The 18,071-nt window shown below is 50.2% G+C and overlaps 1 protein-coding gene across 1 annotated transcript in view; it reads left to right on the top strand.

Moving 5' to 3' along the window:
- Nucleotides 1-18,071, top strand: part of MYO1G (myosin IG) — a 63,925-nt gene that overhangs the window by 26,899 nt on the left and 18,955 nt on the right. Inside the window, exons 15-21 of the mRNA XM_056857167.1 lie at nt 731-897; nt 2,641-2,848; nt 4,441-4,664; nt 6,401-6,545; nt 12,086-12,190; nt 13,001-13,114; nt 15,015-15,169. Coding sequence (XP_056713145.1) covers nt 731-897; nt 2,641-2,848; nt 4,441-4,664; nt 6,401-6,545; nt 12,086-12,190; nt 13,001-13,114; nt 15,015-15,169 — 1,118 coding nt within the window. The remainder of the gene's footprint in view (nt 1-730; nt 898-2,640; nt 2,849-4,440; nt 4,665-6,400; nt 6,546-12,085; nt 12,191-13,000; nt 13,115-15,014; nt 15,170-18,071) is intronic.

Raw genomic sequence — 18,071 nt, forward strand, 5'->3', positions numbered from 1 at the left:
GGAGTCTCTGCACCAGCAGTCTCCAAACTCAAATCAAGTCCCGCCCCTTTAAATGTCACAGTGCTCTTTCCCTAACTATGGGTATGCTGACACCAGCCAGGGCATGGCAGAGAGTAAATTGCTCAGCCAGTAGGACCTGACTTGGTTGTGTCTACCCTAACCCAGGACTCACCTTGGATAGGGGCTGTAGGTCAATGGTAGAAGCACGTGTTTTGCGTGCCAAAGGTCCCAGGTTCAATCCCAGGCACCCTTGGCAACAGGATCATAGAATCATAGAGTCAGAAGGGACCTACAGGGTCATCTAATCCAACCCCCTGCACAATGCAGGAAATTCACAACTACCTCCACCCCACACCCCCAGTGACCCCTCCTCCATTCCAAGAAGATGGCCAAGGTGCCCTCCCTCTCATGATCTGCCTAAGGTCACAGAATCAGCATTGCTGACAGATGGCCATCTAGCCTCTGCTTAAAAACCTCCAGAAAAGGAGAGCCCACCACCTCCCGAGGAAGCCTGTTCCACTGAGAAACCGCTCTGTTAGAAAATTCTTCCTCATGTCTAGACAGAAACTCTTTTGATTTAATTTCAACCCGTTGGTTCTGGTCCGACCTTCTGGGATCTCAGGTGCTGAGAGAGCCTGCCAATCAGATCGAAATGAACCAGGCAAAAGAGGGTGTCATCCATTCACCGGCCTCTCCTTTTCCCTATTGCTTCCCCCCCCACCAAAAATAGGAGCCATATTATGTCCGTTGCATCAAACCCAATGACCAGAAGTCGCCGCACCTCTTTGACGAGGAACGCTGTCGCCACCAGGTGGCCTACCTGGGACTGCTGGAGAACGTGCGCGTCCGAAGGGCTGGTTTTGCCTACAGGCAGCCCTACGACCGCTTCCTGCTCCGGTAAGCATGAGCCTGTTCCTTCCCTGCAGCTTCCGAGAGGCCATCTCAGTAGGGCCAAGATAAGGGAGAGCCAGTGTGGTGTAGCGGATGGAGAGGTGGACTAGGATCTGGGAGACCCAGGTTTGAATCCCCGCTCTACCATGGAAACTCACCAGTCGACCTTGGGCCTGGCCTACCTCACAGGGTTGTTGTGAGAAAATGGAGGCAGGGAGAACAATGTTCTAAAAGCTGCTTTGAGTCCCAACTAGGCAGAAAAGCAGGATATAAATAAATGCAAATGCGAGTGCAAAGCTCTCATTCAGCTGTCATGTCTATTAGCTCGTAATCGGCTAGCAGTTGATAAATCTGTCCAGCCCCCTTTAAGATACATGTATTTTAAGAGTCTGTTGTGGCAGTGAGTTCCGCAAGTCGATCAGCTATTGTGTGAAGTAGGACTTCCTTTGGTTTGTCTGGAATCTACTGCCAATCAGTTTCATGGGGGGGCAGTTCTAGTGTTATGGAGGAGACAGAAAAGGTTCTTGCTACTCACTTTCTCTGCGCTGTACTTTAATTTTGCAAAGCTCACCTTTGTTCTCAACCAGGGCTCCCCAATCTTTTTGAGCCTGCAGGGACCTTTGGAATTATGACACAGCGTGGTGGGCACAGCTGCGAAACGGCTGCCACAGCTTACCCTCCGTCACACCGTGAAGATCCTTGAGCTGTGGTGGCAGCTGCTGCTCAAGCAACATTTTTTAAAAATCTGCACTGCCAATCAAATCTCCAGTGGCCAATCAGAAGCCTCGCTGGGCAAAAGCCCCACCTGGGCCTTCCCACTGTCTAAAAACACTCAGGTGTCAGGAAAGGTGTTGGCAGGTGCCACCTCTGGGTTGGGAAGGTGTTGGCCCATTAGGGTTGCCACCTCTGGGTTGGGAAATGCTTGGAGATTTTGTTGGTGGAGCCTGAAGTGGACGGGGTTTGGAGAGGGGAGGGACATCGATGCCATAGAGTCCAATTGCCAAAGTGGACATTTTCTCCAGGTAAACTGATCTGTATCGGCTGGAGATCAGTTGTAATAGCAGTGAAATGCCTGGTTGTCTTATAGTGTCCAGTGATAGACAACAAGGAGGAGGTTAAGTTAAAAGCAACAGTTCTTTATTTAGCTAAACACAGACCTGGGGTGAAATAACCACAGATAAGATGCAGGGTTACTCACCAACGAACAAAGGAAAGTCAGTATCATTTATGCATTCGAATGGGGCAGGCCCATAGCTGCTGACAAGCAGATTGATACACAGAAGCACCAATACACATTAGGTGTCTACTCCACATTAATTAGCATAGCCTATAGATATTGCCCGAAGGTGTCACTGAGTGCTTGATCTTGTGAGCTTAGTAACCAGAAACCACATTCCTGAGGATTGAGGTAATTCAGAGCTCTCTACTGGTACGAGGCAGTACCAGGCAAGCAAGTGTAAGCTGGTGGCAACCCACTGTCGTGGATGCCAACTTTCCCAAAGCTTCCATGTGTGTGCATATGAGTACATAGTATTTTATACATATACTTATATCTGGGCATTACAGCAGGAGATCTCCAGCTAGTACCTGGAGATTGGCTACCCTAGCACCCATGGGCATCACATTGAGGACCCTCGCTCTACACTGTACATTATTTTAGTAGAGCTCACCTTCATTCCAAACTCCGAAGCCCCAGCTGCTGTCGGCTTGCCCCTCTGTCTTGTCACTGGTGCTTTGCTGTCCCGCCAGGTATAAGATGACCTGTGAGTACACGTGGCCCAACCACCTCATGGACACAGACCGTGATGCCACGCAGGCCCTGATGGAGCAGCACGGCTTCCAAGACGACGTTGCCTACGGGCACACCAAGATCTTCATCCGCACGCCGCAGACGCTGTTCTGTCTGGAGCAGGAGCGGGCCCAGCTGGTCCCCATCATCGTACTGTTACTGCAGAAGGTACCCGGAGAGTCACTTCTTGGGGGCGGGGGTAGTGTTAAATTTGCACACTAGTCAGTTGTAGTGAAAACGGGAAGTGGGGGAAATCCAGGGTTGCCAGGTCCCTCTTCGCTTTCGGTGGGAGGTTTTTGGGGTGGAGCCTGAGGAGGGCTGGGTTTGAGGAGGGGAGGGACTTCAATGCCATAGGGTCCAATGGCCAAAGCGGCCATTTTGTCCAGGTGAACTGCTCTCTATCGGCTGGACATCAGTTGCAATAGCAGGAGATCGCCAGCTAGTACCTGGAGGTTGGCAACCCTAGGGAAATCCCAAACTGGGAGGTGAAGGCTGAGTCTTTCTGGAAAGGATCAGGGTGAGCGCGGGGCAGCTGTGAGTGTAAATTCTGGGCTTTAAAGCCAAGAGGGGACAGACTCGTGGTTAGGGTGGAGGAGCTGGAAGTCAAGGATTTCGGAGCTACATTCCTCTTGTATTACTTGTTCGGCAAGCAGCGTCCAATTTTTGGCACCTCTTTGGTCTGGATGGATGAATGGCCACGAGCATAGATGGCTTGTAAAGGTTTTAGAAGGGTAGCCACGTTGGTCTGCAGTAGAAGAGCTAGGTTTGAGTCCGGTAGCACCTTAGAGACCCAACAAGATTTGGGGGGTATTTTCGTGAGATATCTGATAAAGAGAGCTTTGACTGTGGAAAGCTGATCCCCTGACAATCTTGTTGGGCTTTAAGGTGCTGCTGGTCTCGAATCTAGTGGCTTTAAAAGGGGATTAGACAGATTCATGGCGAAGAGGTTTATCAGTGGCTACTAGTCATGGTGACTAAAGGGAACCTCCACATTCAGAAGCAGTAAACCTCTGAATCCCAGTGCAAGGAGGCAACATCAGGAGGCCTTGACCCCTGTAACTTGTTGGCCTTCCAGAGGGACTGGTTGTCCACTATGTGAGACGGGATGCTGGACTAGATGGACCCTCACGGGTCTGATCCAGCAGGACTCTTCTGAGGTTCTTATCCAGGGAAGGCCTCGGTCTCTATGCCCTGTTGTTGGCCCTCCAGAGAACACATGAAGCTGCCATATACTGAACCAAACCCTTGGTCCATCAAAGTCAGTATTGTCTACTCAGACCGGCAGCGGCTCTCCAGGGTCTCAGGCAGGGGTCTTTCACATCACCTAAACTTGCCTGGTCCCTTTAACTGGAGATGCTGCCGGGGATTGAACCTGGGAACTTCTGCATGCCAAGCAGATGCTCTACCACTGAGCCGCGGCCCCTCCCCTAAACTGGTTGGCCACCTCTACCTGAGACCCTGGAGAGCTGCTGCCAGCCTGAGTAGACAATACCAACTGTAATGAGCCAAGGGTCTGATTCAGTAGAAGGCAGCCTCATGTATTCATGTGTGTATTCAGGCAGCTTTGGGGTTCCGTTAAGGACAGCAGAGTAGTAGATAGACACACCTGGCACAGCGGCCACACCCTAAACCTTGTGGTGCCTAATTACCATAGGACATGAACCACTGTAGAGTTCCTCTGTGCAACCTGCTTTGAAATGAAGGGTGAGGGGGGTTGCAGTTTTGCCTGCTGGCCTCTGACTCATCTCTCTCCACCCCAGGCTTGGAGGGGTGCCCTGGCCCGCAAGCGTTGTCGATACCTCCGGGCCGTCTATACCATCATGTATTACTTCAAGCGCTACAAAGTGAAGTCCTACTTGCTGGAGCTGGTGCAGCGCTTCCAGGCCGTGCGCTGCATGCCTGACTACGGCAAGAGCGTGGAGTGGCCGGAGCCCCCAGCTGTGCTGGCGCACTTCCAGGAAAACAGCAAGCTCATCTTCCGCAGGTAGGAACAGGGGGCGCGCTGGGCCCTGGGCAACGGGCCGGGGGAAGTCACTGGTGGTGGACTCGTCATCAGCCAGTTGGAGCGGTGGACTCTGATCTGGAGAACCGGGTTCGATTCCCCCACTCCTCCACATGAGCGGCGGAGGCTAATCTGGTGAACTGGATTTGTTTCCCTACTCCTACACACGAAGCCTGCTGGGTGATCTTTGGCTAGTCACAGTTCTCTCAGCCCCACCTACCTCCCAGGGTGTCTGTTGTGGCGAGGGGAAGGAGATTGTAAGCCAGTTTGATTTTTCCTTAAGTGATAGAGAAAGTCGGCATATAAAAACCAACTCTTCTTCTCTTCTTTTATCGGGAGCCTGGCTTTGCGTTCTGCAACCATGCCAAGGAAGCACTGACATTTGGTGCAAAATTCAACATCTCGAGAAGAACGGCAGCTTTCAGTTATTTTATAAAAAGAAGTTTCTAGTCCTTATGAGTGCAAAGTGAAAACAGCAGCAAGTGTCTAGCTTGGGGTCCCAAAACATTTTGAGCCTGGGGGCACATTTGGAATTCTGACACAATGTGGTGGGTGCAGGAGGCGGAGCCAGCCACAAAATGATTGCCACAGCTTAAGTTCAGTCATACAGTGAAGATGAACACATGAAGCTGCCTTATACTGAATCAGACCCTGGGTCCATCAACATCAGTATTGTCTGCTCTGACTGCCAGCGGCTCTCCAGGGTCTCAGGCAGAGGTTTTTCACATCACCTACTTGCCTGGTCCCTTTAACTGGAGATGCCCCTGGGGGTTGAACCTGGGACCTTCTGCATGCCAAGCAGATGCTCTACCACTGAGCCATGGTCCCTCCCCTTTAAGCACCCCTTCACATTAAGAGGTACAGAAAAGATATAATAGGACCCTACTTGCTGCAAGCTATGCACAGCGGTATAGACTACAGTCCTTGTTACTTTGTCCAGGTCACTTTGTGAATCATTTAGTACTGTGCACCGCTATTGCCTGCATAGAAAAGTCCTCTAGGAATAATTTCATTTTCCATCGTTTGCGGAAAGCAAGGAAGGTGAAAGCCTTCCTGACCTCCTTGGGATGGCAGTCCCATAAGGTGGGGTGCCACGACAGAGAAGATCCTTGTGCTTTGGTGGCAGCTGCTGCCTGAGCAACATTTTAAAAAATCTGCACAGCCCACTCATCTTCTGGCTGATCAGAAGTCTGGGTGGGCAAAAGCCCCCCCTGGCCCCACCCACTTTTTAAAACACCAGGTGGGCACCAGGAAAGGTGCTGTGGTGCCCGTGGGCACCATAGTGGGGACCTCTGGTCTAGTTCCCTGAGCTGCAAGGATTTGGTTGAACCTTTGGACTGAGGGGCCCACTGGCCAAGCCTGTCTTTGGAAGCCTGCCTAAGACCTGGAAATCTGATAGCGGTGCATATGCAGAATCCCAGAATCTACCTGACCAGAGAGACTCTCTTAAGTGTCTTGCCAGCGTGGTATAGTGGTTAAGAACAGTGGTTTGGAGCAGTGGGCTCTGATCTGGAGAACCGGATTTGGTTTCCCACTCTTCCACATGAAGCCAGCTGGGTGGCCTTGGGCTAGTCACAGCTCACTCAGCCCCACCTACCTCACAGAGTGTCTGTTGGGGGGAGGGAAGGGGATCGTCAGCCCGTTTGATTCTTCCTTAAGTGGTAGAGAAAGTCGGCATATAAAAACCAAATCTTCTTCTTCTGGCATGCTCTCCGCAGGTGGCGCGCAAGACAGATTGTGAAGAACATCCCTCCCTCCGACATGGAACAGATTAAGGCCAAGGTGGCAGCGCTGGACGTCTTGCAAGGACTTCGGAAGGACTGGGGCTGCGGCAGGAACTGGGGACGGAATTATTTGGTGTTGGTAAGAATTTGACATGGGAAGGGGGTCAGCAGCTCAGGTTTTTCCATTCCAGCCTATGCCAGTCCTGGCTTTTGTGCGCTTGTGGTGGGAGAAGAACACAAGAGCAGGTGTCAGACGGTTGAACAAGACATCCTCATGAAGTGGGAGAGCAAGATGCCAGTCCAGGAGCACTTTAAAAACCAACAAGATTTCCAGGCTACGAGCTTTTGAGAGTCAGTGCTCACTTCATCAGATACGAGCAGGACTCACTCAAATCCTGCTCTTCTAAAGCAGTCCAACATGCTGGACTGGATGGACCCTCACTGGTCTGATCCAGCAAGGCTCTTCCTGTACTCTTTTAAATCAGCAATTCCCCCTTCTTAAAGACAAGTGAAGTAGCTCCCTCCCTGCCCTTCCCTTGAGCAGTTTCTTCAGCTGGTTTCTGGTTTCTATAGAGCTTTTGTAAAAAAGAAAAGAAAACAACCCTCCAAACTCTGCTGCCACCCCCTCTTTCCTGACTCTTCCACCTTCGCCTTGCCTCCCCGCCCTTCACGCCTCCAAGTCCTTCCTCTTCACCCCCACCTCCAGTCTCACTTGAGTCCAGGAAGAGGCTTCTCTTGCTGGCATTTTGCTGGCCTGCCGTGAACTCGAGCTAGTTCTGCTGCGCTCAGGAGGAGACCGGAGAGTTTGGCTCTTGATTTGGAGTGACGCTAGAGGGTGCTCTGACCCAGCTGCTACCCACACAGCATTACAAATTACATTATAGCAAACATGTAGTCCTTTTGGAGTATCTTAAAGCTTTTCTCATGCACTGTCTTAGTAACTTAGTAAGTAACTACCTTAGTAAGAACCATCTTAGTAAGAACTACCTTAGTAAGAACAGAAGTATAGGGTCTAGATCACGCGAAGTGCTGGTATCGCTTTACTCCGCTCTGGTTAGACCTCAACTAGAGTACTGTGTTCAGTTTTGGGCACCGGAATTTAAGAAAGATGTAGACAAGCCGGATCGTGTCCAGAGGAGGGCAACAAAGATGGTGAGGGGTCTGGAGACCAAGTCCTATGAGGAAAGGTTGAAGGAGCTGGGTATGTTTAGTCTGAAGAGGAGAAGACTGAGAGGGGATATGATAACCATCTTCAAGTACTTGAAGGGCTGTCATATAAAGGATGGTGCCGAGTTGTTTTCTGTTGCCCCAGAAAGTAGGACCAGAACCAACCGGTTGAAATTAAATCAGAAGAGTTTCCATCTAGACATTAGGAAGAATTTTGTAACAGTTAAAGCGGTTCCTCAGTGGAACAGGCTTCCTTGGGAAGTGGTCAGCTCTCCTTCCCTGGAGGTTTTTAAGAAGAGGTTAGATGGCCACCTGTCAGCAATGCTGATTCTATGACCTTAGGTAGATGATGAGAGGGAAGGCATCTTTGCCCTCTTCTGGGCATGGAGTAGGGGTCACTGGGGGTATGGGGTGGAGGTAGCTGTGAAATTCCTGCATTGTGCAGGGGGTTGGACTAGATGACCCTGTTGGTCCTTCCAACTTTATGATTCTATGAATCCTGGGGAAGAGCCGTGGCTCAGTGGTAGAGCATCTGCTTGGCATGCAGAAGGTCCCAGGTTCAATCCCCGGCATATCCAGTTAAAGGGACTAGGCAAGTAGGTGATACAAAAGACCTTTTCTTGAGTCCCTGGAGAGCCACTGCCGGTCTGAGTAGACAATACTGACTTTGATGGACCAAGGGTCTGATTCAGTAGAAGGCAGCTTTGTGTGTTCATGTGTGTTAAATGTGTTTTCAAGATCACAGGGAGAGGCCCTCCTGGCTGCCCCATCAATCTAAAAAGCTCATCTAGTGGGCCCACAAGAGAGGGCCTTTTCGGTGGCAGCCCCATGATCAGGATCAACCTCCACAGGGAGGTGCGCCTGGCCCCCCTCACTCTTGATCTTTGGACCTTGTTTGATTAAAGCAGTTTTAATTTGTGATTTTAAAATTTTGGTTTTATGTATTTTTGTATATTTTATTTTTATGTATTTTGTCTACGTTATAAGCTGCCTTATCTCCATAAGGAAGAAAGGGGACTAATAAACTAAAAAACAAATAAACAACTCTTACTACACCCTTGTGAGGCAGACCTGTAGTAACAGGCAGTCTGAAAGCTGAGAGAAAGAAGTTTGTCTGACTCTGAGGCTTCCCTCTTGAATTCATGACCAGGGAGTTGAACCCCTCAGGCAATTTAAACTCTTACAAGCCTTTGCAAATCATCTGTAGGGTCCTGGCCAGGGCACTGCAGTTACTGGCTCAGTTCAGACGTAATGTAAAGCCGTGGGTGTTTTTTATGGCTAGTTCATGAAAGCAGCATTCAGCTCTGCACTCAAATTCTGGCGTGCCCTGAGAAACACTGGTTTTATCGCCTTCTCTCTGGCCGAGTTTCCCTGTAGCAGAGGAGTCTGCCAGGATGTTACTGCAGAACAATCTTTTTCTAGTTTTTTGTTCGTTCACCAAAATCAGACAACCAGATGCTCCAGGTTGGTTCAGAACATCAAAGGAGCCCTTCTGGAGCTGACCTAGGCCATTTATGCATGGGAGGTTTTGTCTTGGATTTGCCGCTCTCTAGATGCACATTTTCCTTATCCGAATTCTCAGAACCTCAAAATTCTCAAAACTTCAAATTCTCAATATTCTCAAAAATAAGCATGGAGGCTTATTGCTGAGTTTTGAAAATTCGGATGGGAATAACGTGCATCTAGAGAGCGGCAAATCCAAGGCAAAACCTCCTGTGCATAAATGACCCTAGACTAGCATCCTGCTTCCAAAAAGGCCAAACAAAGGGTTGCCAACTCTGGGTTGGGAAATTCCTGGAGATTTAGGGGGTGGAGCCTGGGAGAGGAAGCAGCTCAGTGGAAATGTATGCCATAGAGACCACTCCCCAAAGCTGCCATTTTCTGCAGGGGAACTGATCTCTGTAGCTTGGAGATCAGTTATAATTTCAGATCTCCAGGCCCCAAATGGAGGTTGGCAACCTTATACTCCCAGCATAACATACCTCGCAGTGTTGTTGTGAACATGAAATGGGAAAGGAAGGAAATCTTAGGGGAGGAGCTGTGGCTCAGTTTGTAGAGCATCTGTTTGGCATGCAGAAGGTCCCAGGTTCAATCCCCGGAATCTCCAGTTAAAGAGACTAGGCAAGCAGGTGATGTGAAAGACCTCAGCCTGTGAGACCCTGGAGAGCTGCTGTCAGTCTGAGTAGACAATACTGACTTTGATGGACCAAGGGCCTGATTCGGTATAAGGCAGCTTCATATGTTCATATGTATGTGTTCTTTACTGCCCTGAGTTCCTCGGTGGGAGGACGGGGTAGAAATGAATCGATAGGTAGCAGTCGATAGACTTTTCCTTCTCCGCGAATCTCTCTGACCCCCTTGGGAGCCCCTTTCTGGCTCTCTGGCTCTGCCTCGTGTTGGGGTCCCCTGCTCCTGCCAACTAAAAGCACAAGTACATCAAGTCTGGTACAGAGAAAGGCAACTAAAGGGACTTGGCGTGGGCTCCAAAAACTTGTGCAAGGACATGACCTTTTAGTTTAGACGAATCAATGTTGACCTAACTTTCCTAAACTTGAAAAAAAATCCCTTCCTTATAAATTCTCCAATCTAAGGGAATGTGATGGTTGAGGCTTATAAATTGTGGAGAAATACCAAATAGAGAGTAATTATTTATGGAATGTACAAAGCAATAAATGACAGAATGGAAGGACGGGAGAGACATTAGCATAGAACATTGATAAAAACAACAAAACCCAGACTGTAAAAATAGCAAGCAGGTAGCACAGATCTCCGTTGTCTTGGCACCAGAACGGAGCCATCAGACACCGATGCCCCCATATTCAACTCCCTGAAGCTCCTGCCTGGTGGAAAAGAAAAGCATTTTTGTTTTAACCTGAGCGGTGAAGCTGTTCTACTAGCCAAAAGCCCCTGGTGGGCGACGGCGTTACCGCCATCTTGGCTCTTGGCTCTCAAATTGCCCCCATTTGGGGGTCTAATGGATCAGGCTACATTTAGACAACGTCAAGTTCAGGTCCCTCTTTGCCACTGGCAGGAGGTTGTGGGGGCGGAGCCTGAGGAGGGCAGGGTTTAGGGTTTGTCTTCAATGCCATAGAGTCCAATTGGCAAAGCTGCCATTTTCTCTGGGGGAACTGATCTCTATCAACTGGAGATCAGTTGCAATAGCAGGAAATCTGCAGCTAGTACCTGGAGGTTGGCAACCCTAATTAAGTGGCCTGAGGGCTGAATGATAAGCTAGGGAAGGCCGGACGTGGCCCTGGGGTCATAATTAGCCCACCCCTGCCTTTGCTGCCTCTCCGTTCCACTCTGGCAGGATTGCTGAGTCAGCCTAGGCCTGTTGCGTCAAGCCTGTCCCACCCACCGGGGTGGGTGGGTGCTTTGTCACCCGCTGCTCACTACAATGCCAGAAGGGTCTTGGTGGCGCAAGGGCGCTGGAAGCAACCAAGATGCCTGGGGTTTCCTGGGGAAGAAGGTGGGGGCTACTAGCTTTTAGAGCTGCATGTAGGAAAGGGCTTCCCGAGTGCAGGGAGTTATTTCTTTGCACCGTCTCCATGGTGATTTCTCCCCGAATCTTCTAATCAAGGAGCAAAGCGCCGGTGTGGGTGGGAGGCCCCCACAGCCGCTTCTGTGCTTGCTGGCTACGGAGTCATGCTGTGCTAAAGCAGAAGAGCCTCCCCACCCAAGCTGCCACTCACAGAGGGAGAGCCGCCACACCGGCCAGCATCTAGGGCTGGAGAAGCAAGAGGAAAGCCAGGAGCCCCCTTCACCAGAAAGCGGCTGCCTCTTGGCAGCTGTTTGACCGGGCAGGCAAAAAGGGCAGTTTTGTCCAGAGAAAGGGGGACTGGAATTGAGAGCTGACTTGCACTTTGCAGAGATGGAAGTGGTGTTATTCAGGTATCACTCCAGACAAGCAAGGTCTATCCCCTATTTTTTATCTGGCAATGCCAGGAGTTAAATCTGAGACCTTGTGCATGCAGCACAGGTCGGGATGCCAGCTTCCAGGTGGGACCTGAGGACCCCCCGGAATTACAGCTCATCTTCAGACTACAGAGGTCAGTTTCCCTGGAGAAAATGGATTCTTTGGAGGGTGCACTCCATGGCATTCCCCCCCCCCTCTGAGGTCCCTGTCCTCCCCAGGCTCCATCCCCAAATCTCCAGCAGTTTCCCAAGATCATCTGTTTCAGGATCTGGTTTCCCGCAATGGGCAATTGGGTGCCCTGGCAGGCCCACAAACAGAGGCACAAAGCATTTGTCTGTTACACTGCCTTTGAACATGGAGGTTCCCGATAGCCATCATGGCTCTCATTAATTTGTCTCTTATAAAGCCATCTAAGCTCCTGGCCACCACCATGTCCTGTGGTGGGGAGTTCCGCAAGCTGATTATGTCTTCTGTGAAGAAGTCCCCTTCCCATTCATCACTGGTCTTTCCCTGTAGGCTCCTCTCCTCAGATAATGGCTGTTTCTTTCCTTGCTCTAGGCAGGCCCCTCTGCTCACGCCCTTCTCTGTTCCTCCAGGTTGACGAAAACCCTGTCATGGCTGGCCAGTTCGCAAAGCGGGTGGAGGCCCTGAAGGAGAAGGTGCATTTCCACTCGGTGCTGTTCTCATGCCACGTCCGTAAGGTGAGGGGCGGACCCGCGTGGAGAAGCTGTGCTTTCCCGCCGAGAGCCTGCTTATTGCCTGGGCAACTCCACATCACAGATGCTCTGCTTGACTAGCTATTCCTTCTCCCTGGGGCCCCCCTGCAGACTCCAATTCTATAAGCCGCTGATGGGTCTCTAATTCTTAGCATACATATGAAACTTCAGCTCCCAAGAGGATTTGGGGGAAACCACACCTAAACAGGTAGGAAAGTGATAAATTGGTGGCATAGAGCCGAGGGTTGTCAAAGTCCAGGCGGGCCCTGGTGATCTGCTGGAATGACCGCTGATCTCCAGACTACATAGATCAGTGGCTGCTTTGGAAGGTGGACTCTGTGGCAGTATACCCTGCTAAGGGCCCTGCCCTCCCCAGGCTCCACCCCCCACATCTCCAGGAATTTCCCAACCCAGGTTGGCAGCCCTCCAGAACCATAAGGTTGCAGCACTATTACCCAGCTGGGGTTTGAGCCAAACCCAACCTCGGTGAGCCAAAAGAGCCATCTGCCACGTCTCTTGGTCAGCCTCATCCGATGTGGCAGCCGTTGAGCAATCCAAAGGCATCCCCCTCGGTCTCTCTATTCCTTGGTAGCAATATAATGAAAGACAGATATACTTTTCCCTGGAAGTGGAAAAGCGGTTAACTTTCAGATAGGAAGTTAAATTTTAGCCTGACTGCGATGGCGTCTTTTTGGGTCTCTGTGGTTGACTGGAGAGTGGCCAGGTCATTAACATCCGCTGCCTGCTCCATTTCCTTATTCCTGTCATCCTGGTTTTCCCAATGGTCCCTCACAGATAAACCACTGCAACAAGAGCACAGACCGGGCCCTTCTCATCACAGACCGGCACCTGTACAAGATGGAGCCCAGGAAACAATACCGAGTGATGGCATCCATCCCTCTGAAGATGGTGAGTGTGCCTTGCAGTGCGAGGAGGCTCGGAGGAGGAAGACAAAGGGGTCTGTCTGTGTGGGGAACACAGTCTAAGATTCAAAACCCCTTGGAATAAGGGGCTCCTTGCTCATCCCTCCTCTAGGGTGGGCAGGGCCCCTAGGATTTTGCCTCCCTTGTTCTTCCCATCTTGGGGCCCCTGCTAAACAGTGGCCCTGAATGCAGTGGGATTTCACTGCAAGATGCAGAGCTCTCAATTGTGCTCTGGCTCTTTAATTAAAGCCACACCTCTGGCGACTAGGTTTCTTAGCACATGCACTCAGATGGAGTGAGGTTACCGGGTGGAGGCAAGTCTGCATCCCACGGTTCCTTTGGGGAGGGGCCATGGCTCAGTGGTACTTGGCATGCAGGAGGTCCCAGGTTCAATCCCCGGCATCTCCAGATTAAAAGGACTAGACAGGTAGGTGATGTGAAAGATCTTTGCCTGACCCCCTGGAGAGCCGCTGCCGGTCTGAGTAGACAATACTGACTTTGATGGACCGAGGGTCTGGTTCAGTATAAGGCAGCTTCATGTGTTCATGTGATGTTCCCAGAATGTTTGTGATAGAGAGGGGGCACAGGGCAAGACCTACGGCCCCAGCACCTTGCCATGGACCTGGTGGTTAGCCTTTCTGAGCACATGAAACCGTAGTGCCACCAACCAAATACTTGTGGCTCTTGAACAATTGAGCCCACCCCGATCCTCTCCTAAAGATACCACCTTGTGGCAAACGAGCAGGCTTCCTTGGGAGGTGGTAAGCTCTCCTTCCGTGGAGATTTTAAAGAAGAGGCTAGATGGCCATCTGTCAGCAATGCTGACTCTGTGACCTTAGGCAGATCATGAGAGGGAGGGCACCTTGGCCATCTTCTGGGCATGGAGTGGGGGTCACTGGGTGTGTGTGTGGGGGAGGTAGTTTGGAATTTCCTGTATTGTGCAGGGGGTTGGACTAGATGATGGTCCCTGGTGGTCCCTTCCAACTCTATGATTCTATGATTTTATGAAATCAACATAAAACCTCACAGTCTATTGTTTGGAAGCCCTATCAAAGCATAGGGAAGTTTGTGGTTGGTCTTTCAGGCAGACTTTTGCATGGGAAGGGTGTGTGCCGGTGTTTGATGGAGTCTTCTAAAATCCTACTTGTTGACTTAGACCAGGGATCCCCAACCTTTTTAAGGCTGAGGGCACCTCTGGAATTTTGAGAGGGGGGGGGGTGAGTGCCACCCCAAAATGGCTGCCACAGGAGGTAGCGTGAAACCGAAAATGGCTGCCTCCAGAGGTGGAGGCAAATGGCATTCCTCCTTCTTTACACTGCCCGGGAAGGAGGAAATCATGAAGGGGGAGTGGAACCCCACACTAAGGAAAGGGCAGGTGTTTACTGGCCATCCTGATCCTCCAGTGGAAAACTCTTTCATTCAAATGAAGGAAGCCAGTAACAAATCCTGCCTTACTATGGCTGTACCCACTTTCTGAAAAATGTGGGAAGTTCTAGTGGGCACGATGGTTCCCACAGGCACCACGTCTAGGAATCCTGATCTAGCCATTAATTCCTTCCCTCCTGTCACTTAGAGGAGGGCAGGGAGCAGTTCCTGTTGGCAGCAGAGGATCATAGGACTCGCAATAGTGGGTTTAAATTATGGGTGGAAAGATTCTGGCTGGATATTAGGGAAAATATTTTTATACAGTAAGAGTTGTTGGACAGTGGAATGGGCTGCTTAGGGAGGTGGTGAGGCTCCCCCCCACTGGCAGTCTTTAAGCAGAGGCTGAACAAGCGCTTGTCAGGGATGCTCTAGGCTGATCCTGCATTAAGCAGGGGTTGGACTAGATGGCCTCTAGGGACACCTTCCAACTCCATGATTCTATGTGATTTTCATCCTGACAGGTGACAGGGGTGAGCGTGACTAGTGGCGTGGACCAGCTGGTGGTATTCCACACACAGAACCACCACGGGCTGGTGGTCTGCCTTCACAAGATGCATCCAGCCAATGACAACCGGGTTGGAGAACTGGTGGGCGTGCTGGTGGACCACTTCAGAAGGTGGGTGATGGGAAAAGGGGGTGGGGGTAAATGGAAGAACCTCAAGGAGGCGGCTCTGGTGCCAGATGGCACAGAGGAACTTCCCGTTTTTGTTTGAAAACCCAATTTTGCTTCCCTCCCTTGAAGCCTAGGAGCAATAATTTGGAAGTAACACTGAGAATTGTGTCTGGTTCTCAGGCTCTCTCAGATGTAGATGATGATGTAATGGCCATAGGCATAGACAGCTTTAAAAAGTGATCAGACACATGCATAGAGGTCTGGTCTATCCCTGGCTACTGGCCATGGTGACTAAAGGGAACCTCCACATTCAGAAGCAGTCAACCTCTGAATGCCAGTGCCAGGAGGCAACATCAGGGGAAGGCCTCATCCTCTGTACCCTGTTGTTGGACCTCCAGAAGAACTGGTTGGCCACTTTGTGAGACGGGAGGGTGGACCAGATGGACCCTCACGGGTCTGATCCAGTAGGGCTCGTCTGAGGTTCTTATGTTCTAAACATATGGGGAAGGTCTTGGCCTCTTTGCTCTGTTGTTGGACCTCCAGAAGGTCTGGTTGGCCACTGTGTGAGACAGGATGCTGGACTAAATGGACCCTCACTGGTCTGACCCAGCAGGACTCTTCTGATGTTCTCATCAGGGGAAGGCCTCGGCCTCTATGCTCTGTTGTTGGACTTCCAGAAGAACTGGTTGGCAACAAAAACTTCGTCAGATAGATGTGGAGAGGGTGTTCCACAGGGGCAGGACCCCTGAAGGAAAGGCCCTGTCTTGTGAGCCATTTGCCTCCCGTTGAAAGGTTAGGGCACTCTGGACTAGACCTCCACTGGAGATCTTGATAGCCAGGCAAGTTTGTATGGGGGGAAACCCTAAGGCGTCCCCTCCCCTAGTCTGAAAACCGTTTGTCACATTGATAAGGAAGTCAGGTTTTTCAGATAAAATGGTCTCTGTGTCTTCAGTGTTGGGGCAAGATGGTAGCCTCCCAACAGCTGAGGAGTCATCTTTGTGCTCATACTTCATGTTAACTTTGTGTATATTTGTTAACTTTGTGTATATTTGTTGTGGGAGTCTAAATATTCTTTTAAAGGCTTGCAGGGCAGGCATAGCTTGAAGAGTATGTTCCCAAGCTTTGATGTGAGGTTGTGCCCACACAAATTTCCTCCATTATCTGGGAGAAAAAGCAATTCTAGCCTTGCTGTTTTCAGTTAGAGAGCCAGCTTGGTGTAGTGGTTAAGAGCGGTGGTTTGGAGCGGTGGAGTCTGATCTGGAGAACCGGGTTTGATTCCCCACTCCTCCACATGAGTGGCGGAGGCTAATCTGGTGGACTGGATTGGTTTCCCCACTCCTACACACAAAACCAGCTGGGTGACCTTGGGCTAGTCACACTCCCTCCGCCTCACCTACCTCACAGGGTGTCTGTTGTGGGGAGGGGAAGGGAAGGCGATTGTAAGCCGGTTTGATTCTGCCTTAAGTGGTAGAGAAAGTCGGCATATAAAAACCAACTCCACCTCCTCCTCCTCCTCTCCTTCTCCTCCTCCTCTCCTTCTCCTTCTCCTTCTCCTTCTCCTTCTCCTTCTCCTTCTCCTTCTCCTCCTCATTTTTAAAAGTAGTAATAATTGTAACAAATAAAATATATTAAGAGTACATACCAAGCAGAGCAGTCCCACCACTTTTCTGATATTATTTTGGACAAACGTGTAGCTTTAAACAAAAGATTGGGGCAGGAGGTTTACCATCCTAGATTATCCCATCTCTTGATTTGTATCTCTTGATTTGTGTTATTTTTTGTGATTGAAAACAAAGGGAACCTTCCAGAGTTAGGCAGCTCACCAGCTCTAACATCTGTTAGAGGTATGTAATTAATAAGATTAGAGTATTGCAATATTTTGAATTTGCTAGCATAGGGAAGAATGGCAAGCAGACACTTTAAGGAACAAAATGAGCCTTGTTACTATATAGATGAGGCAGTTAAATCTAGTTTGTCACTATATAGACTGGGAACAAATTACCAGAGCTGGGTTCTGCAGCTCCGAAAGGCATCCATAGAATTTTCTAGCGCTCTGGAGGAGGAGGGGGGGATTTTATATGCTGACTTTTTGTACAACTTAAGGTTGTTTCATAATCATGGGGGCTGCCATGAAAAGGCCCTCTCTCATGTACCTACCAGACAAGTCTATTTAGAAGAAGAAGAGTTGGTTTTTATATGCTGACTTTCTCTACCACTTAAGGAAGGATCAAACCGGCTTACAATCACCTTCCCTTCCCCTCCCCACAACAGACACCCTGTGATGTGGGTGGGGCTGAGAGAGCTCTAAGAGAGCTGTGACTAGCCCAAGGTCACCCAACTGGCTTCATGTGGAGGAGTGGGGAAACCAACCCGGTTCACCAGATTAGAGTCCGCCACTCATGTGTAGGAGTGGGAAATCAAACCAGGTTCTCCAGATCAGACTCCACCACTCTTAACCACTATGCCACGCTGGAGCAGGTGCCTCTCACAACCTACACTGGAATGGAGTAATCGGCTTTTGAAAAGAACGCTTTGCTCAGCTCTTTCTGCCGGTGTGGTTGGTCTGGATCTGGCAATGCCTAGCCCCCTTGGAGTCTTCCTTAGCTTCAGTGGATCATCTTCTGTGAACCAGACCAGAATGGGAATAGCAGGTACCTGAAGCTGGGCTCTGCTCTTCCCAGCTGTGCTCCCGGCCTCCAGGATCATCAGAGGTGTTTCTGGAGGAGCCATTTTCATCTTCTTGGCTGTGTTGTCTGCACAGTGCATCTTGGGAGCAGCACTCCAAATGCAGTTCCCTAGATAGAGTGTGACATGAAAAATGTGTTCTGCAATTGAATTGTGGCCCAGACTAAATCCCAGCACTTAGCCAGGAGATTCACCTTGTCATCCATGAGAGGGATTCTGG

Source organism: Euleptes europaea, chromosome 11 (assembly GCF_029931775.1).
Source record: "Euleptes europaea isolate rEulEur1 chromosome 11, rEulEur1.hap1, whole genome shotgun sequence".
NCBI classification, from domain to species: Eukaryota; Metazoa; Chordata; class Lepidosauria; order Squamata; family Sphaerodactylidae; genus Euleptes; species Euleptes europaea.